Source organism: Rhipicephalus microplus, chromosome X, assembly GCF_043290135.1.
Source record: "Rhipicephalus microplus isolate Deutch F79 chromosome X, USDA_Rmic, whole genome shotgun sequence".
Lineage (NCBI taxonomy): Eukaryota > Metazoa > Arthropoda > Arachnida > Ixodida > Ixodidae > Rhipicephalus > Rhipicephalus microplus.
In genome coordinates, this window is record NC_134710.1 from 166855103 (window position 1) to 166869177 (window position 14075).

At 43.2% G+C, this 14075-nt stretch overlaps 1 protein-coding gene across 6 annotated transcripts in view; it reads left to right on the forward strand.

The window, feature by feature from the left end:
• Positions 1-14075, forward strand: part of LOC119176937 (cell adhesion molecule Dscam1) — a 640641-nt gene that overhangs the window by 394020 nt on the left and 232546 nt on the right. For all 6 annotated transcript variants that reach the window (XM_075878151.1, XM_075878149.1, XM_075878150.1 and 3 more), the window contains one exon: positions 9243-9542. In XM_075878151.1, coding sequence (XP_075734266.1) covers positions 9243-9542 — 300 coding nt within the window. The remainder of the gene's footprint in view (positions 1-9242; positions 9543-14075) is intronic.

A 14075-nucleotide genomic window follows, 5' to 3' on the forward strand; every position in this document is an offset into this window, starting at 1 on the left:
CTCGCATATAATACGTGCAGTGATGGCTTTAAAAGGTATTAGCACCATACGACTTAATATTCCTCTGCGAGTCACATTCAAAGTGTTAGCTAGCTTATTTAAATATCAGTAACACTCAAGTTAAGGACACTATTTTATTCCTACTTCTGTTTTGCTCCGCCTCGCCATGGAATTGGCGATGATTAGACTGCTAATTGACGCCTTAGATTATTTAAAGGCCAACTGCAACCACATTTGGCACTCCGCAAAAAGTCACTATTTAGGTACTGTAGCTAGAGGTAGTGCTGCCTGTCAAATGTCGCCTTCGAGATACAATGACTTACCTTAAAAAAAAAAGCTTGCAAACAACGGTGTTTTTGACACCAAACCTAGAAAAAACGACGCCATTATGGCTGACCGGAAGTGGCGTGTATGACAGAAAAATTGTCTGCTCCGTGCTCCTCGAGCATACACATCGCGGACGTACCCCTTAGTGCGTGTGTTTTTTTCTATGTTAACTTAGGAAAGTTCCGTGAACTCGCATCTTATCGAACGCTGGTCCGGGCTTTCCATTGGTGGGGTTTTTTAATGTCTGACCCATAGAGTTTCCGAAATCTATGGTCTGACCCCAGTATTCAGAAACGCTGCTTGACTTGAACTTGGCTTGCCATCGAATTCAGTGCGGCATGAACGCGTTTCGAACGCGCTGTCTTTAGGCGGCGCCATAGAGTTTCATACAACAATATTATTGTGTGAAACGCTATAGGCGGTGTCAAGGCAGCACAAACGCACAGACGCGTTTCAAACGCGCTGCACTGAAAGCGGTTTCAACGCAGGAAAGAGCGATTCACCGGCAGGGAGCAGTGCTCACAAGCAGTGACGCGGCGATGTTCTGTAGTAATCGTCATGTACGGTTTTTCCGATTTGCCTGGGCACACCACTAAAGCTCCGCATCATCTGCTTGCTGGTAATTAGAGCCGCAATTATAAATTAAATACGTGACTGCAAGATTTTTTACTCTCCTTATCATAATTTACCATATATGTACTAAGTATTTATAGCCGTTTCTACCCAAGTAAAATTTCGTTGCAGTTGGCCTTTAAACAGTCAACTAAAGGCAGGTATAGTAAGCACCGGCAATTATTGTATTATTATTGCACCATACAAAATATCGGGAGTCCAAGCTTCCGATCAAGATAGTGATGAAAAAAATGGCTGCATATACACGGAGTGAATGATGATGAGTTTGGCGAAGCATCTGTCTGTCTGTCTGTCAGTCTGTCCGTCTGTCCGTCCGTCCGTTCGTCCGTCCGTCCGTCCATCTGTCCGTCTGTCTGTCCGTCCGTCCGTCTGTCCATCCGCCCGTCCGTCCGTCCGTCCGTCCGCCCACCCGCCCGTCCGTCCGTCCGCCCGCCCGCCCACCCGTCTGTTGTCTGTCCGTCCGTCTGTCTGTCTGTCTGACTGTCTGTCCGTCCGTCCGTCCGTCAGTCTGTCTGTCTGTCTGTGTGTCTGTCCGTCCGTCCGCCCGTCCGTTTGTCTGTCTGTCTGTCTGTCTGTCTGTCTGTCTGTCTGTCTGTCTGTCTGTCTGTCTGTCTGTCTGTCTGTCTGTCTGTCTGTCTGTCTGTCTGTCGGTTCGTTCGTTCGTTCGTCCATCCATTCGTTCATCCGCCCGTCTACCTGTTCGTCTCTCTCTCAGTGCGTCCGTCGTCCGTCTGTCCATGCGTCCGTCCATCCATCCATCCACCCGTCCATCCATGCTTCCGTCCATCCGTCCATTCATGCGTTCGTCTGTCCATTCGTCCGCCCGTCCATCTATTTATTAGTCGGTTTGTCTCATACTGCTTGTTGCGCCCGACCCAGGACAAAGTTAGACTAAGAGGAGCTTCGCCCATAAAATAAAACGCGTGAAACTTAAGGAATAAACGTTCGTATATGGTATTTATGAGGTGGTCACATGCTTGCGCTGCACATTTCTAGCGCAAAAATAGATAACGGGTGTCCCGATAAGCAAGGTAACAAAATGTGTCAAACAAAGGCAACCTTGCACTATAAAATAAAAGTTACGGGCGGGTTCAAAACGACTGTTCATCGTTGAAGAGTTTTGGCGTTTTTTCTATCTCGTTTATTTTTTCAAGCACTCTCTGCGGACTGTTTGTAGCGACTATTTTATACGAATGGCCAATTTTCAGTGCACCATAATTAGTTCCAGCGATTATTAGAAGTCGTACTAGCTTTCGCTAAAGAGTCTTGCTCCTACCCTGATCCCACGATCACAAAGATCATTTCGTATTTCTCCGCTACAGCGTTATACCGTCGCAATCGGTACGTTGAGCTTGTCACGTACAGTTCATAATACCACAGCTCTTCTGGATATCGAAGGCTACCACATGGAACACATGTACTACGGATCAAACTGGTCGTGATAGCCCAATGAATATAGGGTGTAGGGAAACTGGGGATGTGGGTTTCATTGGAATGACATGCAAAAAAATCTACAGCTAGTGAACTGGGCGCAAATAAGAGAGCTGCACGTTGAAAAAGCCTTCTAAGGTACCCTCTATACGACGTACTTCATAATGGAATCATGATTCTTGAAAATTAATACAATAATTTATTTAAAACTGCGCTCAAAATGAATTTAGGGTGCGCCATCTTCGACACTCTTCGGGCTATATCGCTCAGCGTTTCGGCCTTGATGACAATGGTTCGGACCATGATGCCTGCTTGAAATGACACATACGCACGGAATTCGACGACTGCTATGTAGACACAGTGCTGCGTGAAATAGGCACGACCGAAAGTGTGCTAGAAATCTGAACATTGTTTGCTTATGGCTGGCTGCCACGTGCTTTAAATGAAAAAAATGTCACCGTTACCTCGTCAGCCGTTCAGCCATTGAACGTTGCCACCATAGCAACTAAAGCATTCTTAATTTCTAAGGCATTCTTAATTTTTTTTTAAATGCGAAGCAATTCTAAGCGAACTACGGTGACTTTGAACCTATCAATCTATCTATCTATCTATCTATCTATCTATCTATCTATCTATCTATCTATCTATCTATCTATCAATCTATCTATCTATCTATCTATCTATCTATCTATCTATCTATCTATCTATCTATCTATCTGTCTGTCTGTCTGTCTGTCTGTCTGTCTGTCTGTCTGTCTGTACGTACGTACGTACGTACGTATGTATGTATGTATGTATGTATGTATGTATGTATGTATGTATGTATGTATGTATGTATGTATGTATGTATGTATGTATGTATGTATGTATGTATGTATGTCTACCAGCTGCCTACGACTTTTAGCTCTCCTGGCCGTTTCAATAATGGAACCTGTACCGAAATAGGCATGGCATAACAAGACAGTAGTACGAGCATAAGTGACTAGTCATAACATGAAAATCATGACGTATGTCATGAATTTCATGAGTTACGTGTTATGTTTTTGCTGCTCTTTTGCTGTTACGGTTGTTTCGTTCGCATGACATATTGCAAAACTGCTATTGTATGACAAGACTGCATGTCGAACATAAGTGACAAGCTTTAACGTGGAAATAATTACATGAATGTCATGTAAGTCATGACTACACGCCACTCTCATGGTGCGCTCACGGCCGTTTCGCTAGCTTCACATATACTTAATTTGCTATAATGTGACATGAATGAACGACATACACAAATGCCAGAAACCAACATGATAGTCATGACATGGAAGTCATGTACAGAATAATTTGCCCACCACTGCTGGTGTTGGTATTACAAACTTAGTGGTGCCATGGTTACGCGAGTATAAATGGCATACTTGCATCTTATTTCGATACGTTAGTGCGCATAACATTTCTACTTTTGTTTATTGTGGACTACATTCGTCTGCCTCACAACGTTGTGCTGATAATAAAGTGACATATCAGCCTTCCTCATTCGTGCTTCACATATGATCGATTCCCACTGTACGTGGGATCTACCAATTTTTTCTTCTCCTGAGGAACAAAGCGGAAGGGGGAGGGTGCTTCACAGTCTCCGCGACATTATGCAGATCACTTACATGAAATGTCTTTGCGCAGAAATTCTGATTTCATGTTGACACAACACAGTGGTCGCCAATTGCGTATTCCATTTGTGTAATGATTACCTTTTTCTTCATTTTCTCCCCGTTTCAACGTATTACCATGGCGTTCTATTTGCCTCTACAAATACACATGGAAAGCGAAGTCATTTCCCAGCGTAGATTGCCATAGTCGCGGTCGATACTTCCTTTCATGACAACCCTCCCTCCATCTATCTTTTTTTTTACTTTTCTTCTTTTGCCACTCAATGCGCTTCTGGTGCCCTATATGCATGCTTCCGCAAGATGCACATTCTGTGTACCTACCGTAGCTCCTTCTGCCACGCATCGGTGGCCCGCTGCGGTACGCGAAAGTGTGAGGCTAATATCTGTCGATGTACAACATTTATTTTACCATACTTTTTAGCATCGTGATCATGCTCTTGTTGCGGTCTGACATTTTTTTTACTTAATCAGCATTATATCGGAAAAAAACTCCATTTAAGGGAAACGTCGTTAAATACGCATAATAACTCTCTGCACTTCGGGCAATATGCCTACATTGATCTTTATCACCTGGTGACTTTAAGTTCTTTGTCCAAATGGTTTGGACAAAGAACTTAAGGGGTAAACGAGCAATGTGAAGTTTATTAGCGCAAAAGGACACGGGTAAGAAACGAGACCAGATGCCACGATCGCTCATCCTCAGCGAGCTTGTCGTCTGGTCTCCTCTTTTGTCTGGGTCTTTTTGCACTGCTAAATCATTCACGCAATGCAACTTGCCCAATTTTTTATTCCTATTGAACAACGTCAAACGTGTTTGGGGAAAACACGTCCTCTCGAAGCTCGTGGGAGAATATAGCTAGTTTTTCTTTTGTCAGGCCTTTCAGTTTCTTCATAACGTCGCCTGATAGCAGGGAATTGATGCGGCGCAGCGTTCCATGCGCTTCCCAAGAGAAGACAGCTTTCATACATGTGAGGACATGTGTTTATTTATTCTCTCCAAAAAATTAAAAACAAAAAACGGCCCCTCGAGGGTGTCTTGATTTTACTAAACGACGGTAATATCAAACAATAAAAGCAAGCGTATCATCTCTGGCTCTCAATGTGGCTCAACACAGTGACATGTTTCCTTTTTACTTCATTTTTCTGAGCAATTCAACGTTGTGGAAGCTGCCCGCATGGGAAATCGTATCGTGTCAGATCGTAATTGATATGTGTTACCCTATATACACTCTTTTTTTTTGTTTATACGAGCTCATTTTCTTGTTCACGTACTGCACTCGTGCGTAAATGTTTTTCTCTCTTTCTCTCTCTTACATCGCTCCTTTCTTGTCAAAGGCACCTCAATGAAACTTTGACAACGGATTCCTCGAAGTGTGCATAAAGATTGCTAGCCCGGTAGCAACGTGAGTATAACGCTAATACGCCACTATGCTGGCTGATATCAGCGTCATTCGCGTCTGTTAGCTAATTTCGATGGTGAATTTTCTTTTCTCTTGTCTCTTTAATTGATAATTTGACGCAGATAAAAGACCGCACCATCGGCTCTGTACCGGCTTTTGTATTGTGTACCTGTACCAAACACAATATGTGAAGGCGTATGGGTGCTCGCTTCCCATTTTCAATGTGCGGTATGTCCCTCTGCAAGTGTTTCAGTATATTTGCCTTTTACATATCCCAACTTGTTCTTCGAAAAAATGTGAGGGCAAATTGGCCACGTGGTTATTTTGGTGAAAGTACGGTGCCCAATTTGCAAATGACTGAACTCCTTGTTGCATCATGTTTTTTTTCTCATAAAAGCAAATCCAATCAAATTTGTTGTGCAATGATAGCGGTGAACACAGCTGTCAGTCATCGCAGACGTGATCTTCAGATCTAATGCGACTGCTTAGCTTTGTCAGTACATTCAGGTAGCGAAAATAAGGGCATTTTCTACTATCAGTGTAGACAACTCGTCTTTCTCCTTGGAAGAAAAGTGCTATTATGTCCACATGTAGCCTAAGGTGTGCATTTGATGAAGTCACCGTGATTTATACTGGCTACTATTGGATCTTTTACTATTTGAGACGATATGAATCGCAAAATTGACAAAAGATATAAATCATGTGACCTCTGCGCGTTAAAGTTGCCGTGAGCAATGAAACTCGTGTATGCGCCATGTATATGTGGATCGATTTCCAAATAAAACGGCTCGTTCAAAGTAAGTGCTCGTAACGTTTTCTTCTCTGTTGTCATTAGGCGCTCTTTAAGCATCGCCACTAATCTGAAACGTGTCGATTAAGAATATAAAACGGACTCTAAGTGCTAAAGGAACCACGCACATTCCATGTACTCTGCTATATAATACGCGAAGATTTCATCAGCCAGCAAGGCAATGGGGCGCACTGAGACAAAAGACACCTCGTAGATCTTTTTCGAAAACATTGTACATGGATGGCGCGTTCAGCCTGCTGTCAGCGAAGATCATTCAGACTGGCGAGCTGAAAAGAGGCGATGCAAGCTGACAAAGCTCGCATTTCATTGTGCGGTCGCATAAAACGATCAGAACTTTATGACCAGTCCTCTTAAGCCCTAGCGATAATTGTTACGGAATCGTTTACACGATTAGCCTAAAGGATTCATGGGGTTTCAAAGCACTGCTTATTTATAAGTATATGAGATACTAATGCAGACGATACATGAAAACACTGATGCACTCACAAAGTTTGAAAAGTCCGCCTCATGGCTCTCGTGCACTTGAAATATAAAAGCACTGCGTGACCGCGAGTCCCAGAGCAAATCGCGGAGTGGGTTAGATTGATCTTTGTCCGCAGGCCCCAAAAATCAATCATCCATGTAAGCCGTGAAATAGACATTTTGTAAAAAAAAACAGTGTGGTGTATTCTGTGGCGTCGTTTGCATTTAAAGCCCTGCCGTGTAAAACTGTTAAGACTGCTGAATCTGAAATAATATGCCCTCCGAGAGGTGGACATAACACTGTACTTGCGCAGCCTCTTTGATTTCGTGTCTCTGCTTGCATGCGTAGTACGAGATACTCTTCACACAATGGCGCAGCACTATATACGTCAATTTATCTTTCCTTCATAAGGTGTCGTGCGCGACCCGCCGCTCATCTGAATTTCCCTCTGTCGAAAACCATTACGTCTTATAAATGACGAAAATCCGTTGCGTGAGTGAGATAAGCGGGAGATGGTGAAAAAAGGAGAACAAAGTGTCAGTGTTCTCTTTGAGTCCCTGTCTGATCTTCTAAATGCGCTTTTATCCGGGCCGTTCCAGTCACGGACTTCCACTGTTTGTTGTATATACTACAAATGCAGTTCATTATTCTTGTCTATACACCTGCCCAATTTTTTTTCGCGTTTTGCAAGGACATTTGGTAAATCATATCTATTGAGTTGATGAAAGTTCTGAACCACGAACTCCATCTTTGAGCTTCCACTAACTTTATCTACTGTTTTCTTGCGTCGTATTTTTTTTCCTTGTCTTTCTAGCTTTCAATAAACAATGACGTGTTTAAAAATAACAAAGCAGAGAGAGAAGGCTGTTGCCTTTTTGCATACTGTTGTTACAAAAACTCGGTATTAGTGTATTCAGGCTCACCTATCAATGAGCTCGGTCCCATTACAATATCTTTGACCTTCCGTTTCTCGACCCTCATCGATGTTTCAAGTGAAACGTCGTGCTTCCGCTCCTCTGCATAACAGATTCTCGATGTGTTGCTGAATATCTATAAGTTACTTATGTGCGTGTGTTATTTTTAATACTGTTTTTAGTACTTTCTTTATATGTGTTTAGCTTAATACTATTGCCATTTTGTAAAGTGTATTTTTAAGTAAGCGAGTATATTCGGTCGTACTGTTCATTATATTTCACTTACAAGACTGTGAAAAGCAACAGCAAAACCAAAAAAAAAAAATGAGGACGCTTGAGCTTCGCCTTCAAGAGCAGATCTCGATAGCGTAATCGAGCCTCATACGCATCGCCTTCTGAACTGCTAGCTTAGCTTTAGTCCACGGTGCATGCCTCAACCATGCCGTGAGAAAACGGCCGACTGTGCGCGTAACACTGGTCGTTTCGTAGCATCACTGAATGGCAATTGCAAGTACACTTATTTAGTGCCCACTACGTTATCATTACTCCTTTCGCGAATGAGCGAAAGGCCCAAACATATCTTAAGTACAACACGCAAACCTACACAGCTGTTCACTTTGATGATAGTTCTGCGTAATAGTTACGTGTGTTTCAGCGCTTCATAATGCCTATATACACGCACTAGTTGCTCGATCCACACCTTTTGCTGCCTGGCGCGATTGTACGCTTTTTTTTCCAGAGCAGTTTCAATAAATATTTTGGCTCTGTGATAGAAAAGCCGCTTGTCGCTCAGGCGGCCTAGATTTGAGCCTCACGCGGACACGGAATTTTTCAGTATTGATTTATTTCGCATCTCTTTCGATATTTCGGTTACAGACAAGATTATGATTTTTTCCTCACAACCCGCTATTTCCCCTCCGACGCCGACGCCAGAAGACAGAATTTCTGTAAAACGAGCCCTTTAACGCTATCGCGTCAGATAAAGGTGGTAAGGAGCTTGCTTTACCCAGTCAAAAGATGTTTTTGGTATGTTATTCTAACTACGACAATTAAATGTGGTCTTGGCTGCTATGTCCAAACGCATATCGAATAAAGCGGAGTTCCTTTAAAGACATCGAAACTTAAATCTGCGTTAACTATAATAATGCGCTGTGCAGCATACATCTGTAAAAAGCATTACCCTAGGTGAATACTTTTGCTGTTAGCTCAACGCTGGCTATACATACTTTCAAATGCGAAGCATTCCTTTGCCAACAAAAGAAATGGTGCCTGTCTTGATCTATCTATCTATCTATCTATCCATCTATCTATCCATCTATCTATCTATCTATCTATCTATCTATCTATCTATCTATCTTTCTATATATCTTGTCCTTTATTCACCAAGGAGAAATAAATAAGCGAACACTAAAAAGAAGCGAGGGTGTTTTTTTTAATTTTATTAAAAGATGTATTTCAAAGTGATCTTGTCTTTAGCGATTATGTCTACTATTTATTACAATTTGGCACAGCGCTGCTGCCTACCAACACCGACCATCAGTATGTTGACCCACTTCATCATAATTCTTTAGACAGTCGTACCTAATCCGTGGTCCACTGCGATGCTTTCTGCAGAGCCTCCGGTCATCTCGCACTACGAGTTCCGCAAGGACATGCAGGTTGGCATGCGCATCAAGGTATTCTGCACTGTGGTCCAGGGCGACCCACCCTTTTTATTCACGTGGCTCAAGGATGGCGTGCCGGTGGTGGAAAACGGCGCTCCGAGCTCTCAAGCTGCACTCAACGTGCACAACGAGCGTGATTACAGCATGCTGTCCACCGACAGCCTGCAGCTTGAGCACTCCGGCAACTACACGTGCGTGGTGAAGAACCAGGCGGCGACCACTGCCTATTCCGCTGTGCTTCGTGTCAATGGTACGTAATTTGGCACGCTACGCATTCGCCACGCAATTCATGTCAACCAAGAGTCGGCAATTGCGTAGGATTTTTAGATATAAATGCTCAATAAAGACAAGTTGTATATTAGAAAACTATCGCATCTTGTATTGTCCCCTGATTAGCTCGGAAACGGGGCTGTTTTGACGTTTCCAGGCCATCCTTTCATTTTTTGTCTTTTAAAAGAGCAACCTCAATAGCCCTCTTCCTCATTAACTTCTTAGAGTGCATAGTTGGGCTGGCTTCCTGTCTGCGTAGACTGTTTCAAGCTCATTTTTTTTTGTTTATCTGTAAAGAAGAAAAACTTGCTGGCTGTCCTTTAATCGAGGTAATATGTGAGCATCAAATGGCTTCCAGTAAAGCATATTTTTTTCAAGTTGATATTAGTCCCAACCTTGATATGTGGGCCGTGGAGTGACGTCCTGAAAGCTTACAGAACCGTAATGAAACTGTTCTGAACTGAACCCCTTGGCAAGACTCGTCTCGGCCGAACACCGTCCGCTCAGGACCGAGTAGTCAGTAACGGCTGACCATCATGCATGGTTCGGTGGTGAGCGCAGGGCAGGAGGAAGTAATATACACCAGCGTTTCATCGTCACCGCACCTTCGACAACGTGTGCTAAAAAACATTTTATGCTTAAACACCACAGCACATATCGTGCATAACTCGCTCACTAACCGGTGGAAGCAGCTTATGTTGTGTCAGAGCGAGCACATGCATATATATCTCACAATCTTAACTTGTTAATCTATTCACACGCACGCACACAAACACACACAAAACCATGCATGCATGCCACTCAGCCAGAGTCTAAACCTTCAGATTTGCTTGGCCAAATGTCTAGTGCTTCGACATGCAACAACAGCAAAGGAACGTAATTTTTGTAACGCAAAGTTTTTGCGGTGTCAAAGGCTGAGCTTACTGTTTTATGCAGTGGAATAGTCACAGAAATCGAGTGCAGTGCGTGTCCAGAAAATTGAACACGAAGTCTGGGGCACCATTCCTGACTTTGATGCAATTTACTGTACAAATAAGCATTTCAGTCAGAATCATGTTTCCGAAATTAGTTCTGTAAAAAAAATTGGCACACACACACACACACACACACACACACGCACACACACACACACACACATTTATATGTATATATATATTGGAAACAAAAAAATGCCTTTTTGGCAGTTTCGCGATTTCTTGACCTTAAGAACACGACGTACGTGAATGGCAGTGCCCTTCTTAATCGCAATATTTAATCGTGCCCAAGAACAAGTAATATAGAATCGAATCAATTCACTATTTTCTTACCTAGTTAACAAAAATTTAGAAAAAATAATCCAAACAATGCAAACCGCACAAAATATCGGTATTTCAGATAAGTATTGCTCAAAACGACCTAAACACGTGATGATTCAATTTGATAGATATTGCCCTTGATATCATCGCTTTCTTTTAGAATAAATTTTGTTGTTTTGTCATGGCTCATTTTGCTACCTATTGGTGACAAAACGCAAGTGATTTACCAAAAACACTGAAGCTTGAATATTTTTTCTCACGAACGCCATTATAAAATTTATATAACTTCTTTTATTGAAGTAAACAACCTCATCTGCAATTATTCGTCAAGAAACGTTCCATTATTTTGGTTATTATAAAATTTTTCACGAGTCACATGTGACTAAGTCCACCTGGCAGACGTGCCATTCGTTATGTGCTAAAAATTGGATGCGAGTCGTTCATATAATTGTGCGTTATATAATCACAAAACAGCAAGCGATCAACAACACATGATCTCCTAGGTCGCATGCTGGTACAGCAATCTCTGTGTTGTCATCAGTCGTTCGACAAACCCGCACGCTTGATCCTTGAGGCGCTCGTATTACATGAGTGCCGTTTCGGATGATAACAGCGATCCCGAGGTTGATTGAAGTAGGCAAAACATCGCTGTGATTGATTGATTGATTTGTGGGGTTTAACGTCCCAAAACCACCATATGATTATGAGAGACGCCGTAGTGGAGGGCTCCGGAAATTTCGACCACCTGGGGTTCTGTAACGTGCGCCCGAATCTGAGCACACACGGGCCTACAACATTTCCGCCTCCATCGGAAATGCAGCCGCCGCAGCCGGGATTTGAACCCGCGACCTGCGGGTCAGCAGCCGAATACCTTAGCCATTAGACCACCGCGGTGGGGCCATCGCTGTGAAACGTAAAGACTGTTAGGGTAGGGTGGAGTAAAATGTGACCAAAAATTTGAAATTGTGAATATTTATATGGAATTTCCTTCTTAAAATTAAACATCAATGCGGACAATTTCTTTTGGGTACATGTATGTGCTACACAAATATTGCCTTGTTGCCACTGTTCGAATTATTATTTTGAAAATAAAAATGCTCCAGATGTCTCATTTCGCCCCCTGCGGGGAAAAATGAGGCGCTGTGTGGGTCAAAACGAGACAGTTTGAGAAAAAAATTCCTTCATTCAATTCTTGCAGTCAAAATACTTTAAATGCACCCTGTCGGCCCTTGTAGACAGTCTTCTACGCATTTTGCAGTAGCACCTAATCAACATCTTATAAACTGGCTGCAATTAAAATTGGCCAGTAATCTCTAGGAAGGCTATTTATTTTTGGCCAAAAAAATCAGGTTTTTGCATTGTCACTCAAAGTGAATCAAAATTTTCGGCAACCCTCATTCACCAGCTTATTATTTTTGTGCTGCAAATTAGTAGAAATCCAAATTATCAAATAAAATGAAATTGATAAGATAAAAACGACATTTGTAAAATAATAAGAGCTTCCTACTGTCTATGCGCTAAAACTGTGAATGATTACTAAGCTTACAATTTCACCCATCAACCCCCCCCCCCCCTCTATCAAAACGTAAAGCAACTACTGTTTGTAGTATACAGCGTAGAAACTATTGATCTCACTATTGATTATGAACGTAAAAACTAACGATCTATGAAGTGCATGAAGGACAATGGTTTTGCATACTTTATGCATTCACTCTTGCTTGCAAACTCTGCTCTGAATTATCCGTGTCACAAGGTTCCATAAAAAGTGTTATTGTTGACTCTAGTGCATGCGTATAATGATATACCCCATCAAGACGTGATGTTGATAACGAACGTCAAACGACAACGCCGAATATTACCATATAAAACACAACAAGTAGCTTAGACAAGAACCGCCACCACCTGAACACATTTACTACTTTTTCTAATAGCGACTAGACTCCGAAAAAAGAGACGACTCTGTTTTGGTCGTTATGGCTAATAGTAGCTTTCACTCAGTAATTTTCTTTTCGTATGAAAATCGCTGATAACACTCTTTATGACCAGTCTGCTGTGAAGACACCTGACAGTGAATCTTCTGGGACAGCTCGTGTTACGATATGCAGAAACGATCATTCGCAATCGCTCTTGCTCGCTTTCATCACCGACCGAATACGATAGCATCCGTTTGAGTGAAAGCGACAAAATCGCGAATGAAAGCGACAAAAGTGCTAAGAGCAAGAGAGATTCATAAATGGTTGCAGACTAATATTGATGTCGTATATCGCCTGAGATTGACTATGACGTGGAGTGTGCCCTGCCTGTCCCCCTTTTTTTCGCTTTCTCCGCACGTTTGCCTTCCAAACGCAGCAATTCCTTCCCGCAGCGCTGGGTAGCATGCCGGTTACTCTCAACTTGCTAAAGTCCCTGCTTTTCTCCACTCTGCTGCTTCCTGTCTTTCTTCATTCGTTTGTTCCTTCGCCATACCAACGTTTTCAGGTGGCTGACTGAAGAGGAATACATTGTATTATATTTTCTCACAACCTTCTCTTATTAAGGACGAGATTGCAGAGCATTTTCGGCCTTGCAACTCCATGCAACGGCTTTGTGGCCCTTAACAAAAGAAGGCGCTAACAGAGACACAGTCCATCTACGACAGTATACCCATCTCATATTGCGCTAACCACGCAGGCCTAGAGCGCGCTTGTCCGAACGTTGAGCGGAGTTGTTCTTTACCTCCGCCACCCTGACAAGACAGCCGGAGACAAAGCGGCCTGGGTGCTGCCCGCCTGAGACGAGGCGCGCAGAGCAGACAACGCGTCGGGACGCAAGCCCAGGCGCGTTCTCTCTTGCGTGACATTCAGGGAGGCGAAAGTAGCGGACGTGAAAACGCGCGAGCTTGGAGGAAAAGAGTCGCCGTCGCTCTTGCTCCGTGTGCGACAGCTCGCGATGATGGCGGCGGCATAAACAGAGGCAGAAAGACGCTCGGGATGAACACAAGGTGGCATCGTCCGAGAAAGTGCTCAACGTGACCCGCAATGCCCCTTTCCCCCTGCCAGGGCTCATAAACCGTTCTGTCGCCGTGCGAAGACTGACGACGAGGGCTAGCCGGCGTCTTTTGAAGCACGAGTCGATGTAGCTGTGCGCGCTCAGGCTTGGCTAAGTTCGTAGTGGAGAAAAAAAGACGCTCTTGGGGGAAAAAATGAAACGGCGTGTCTAAAGCGACGTTCACGGCATTT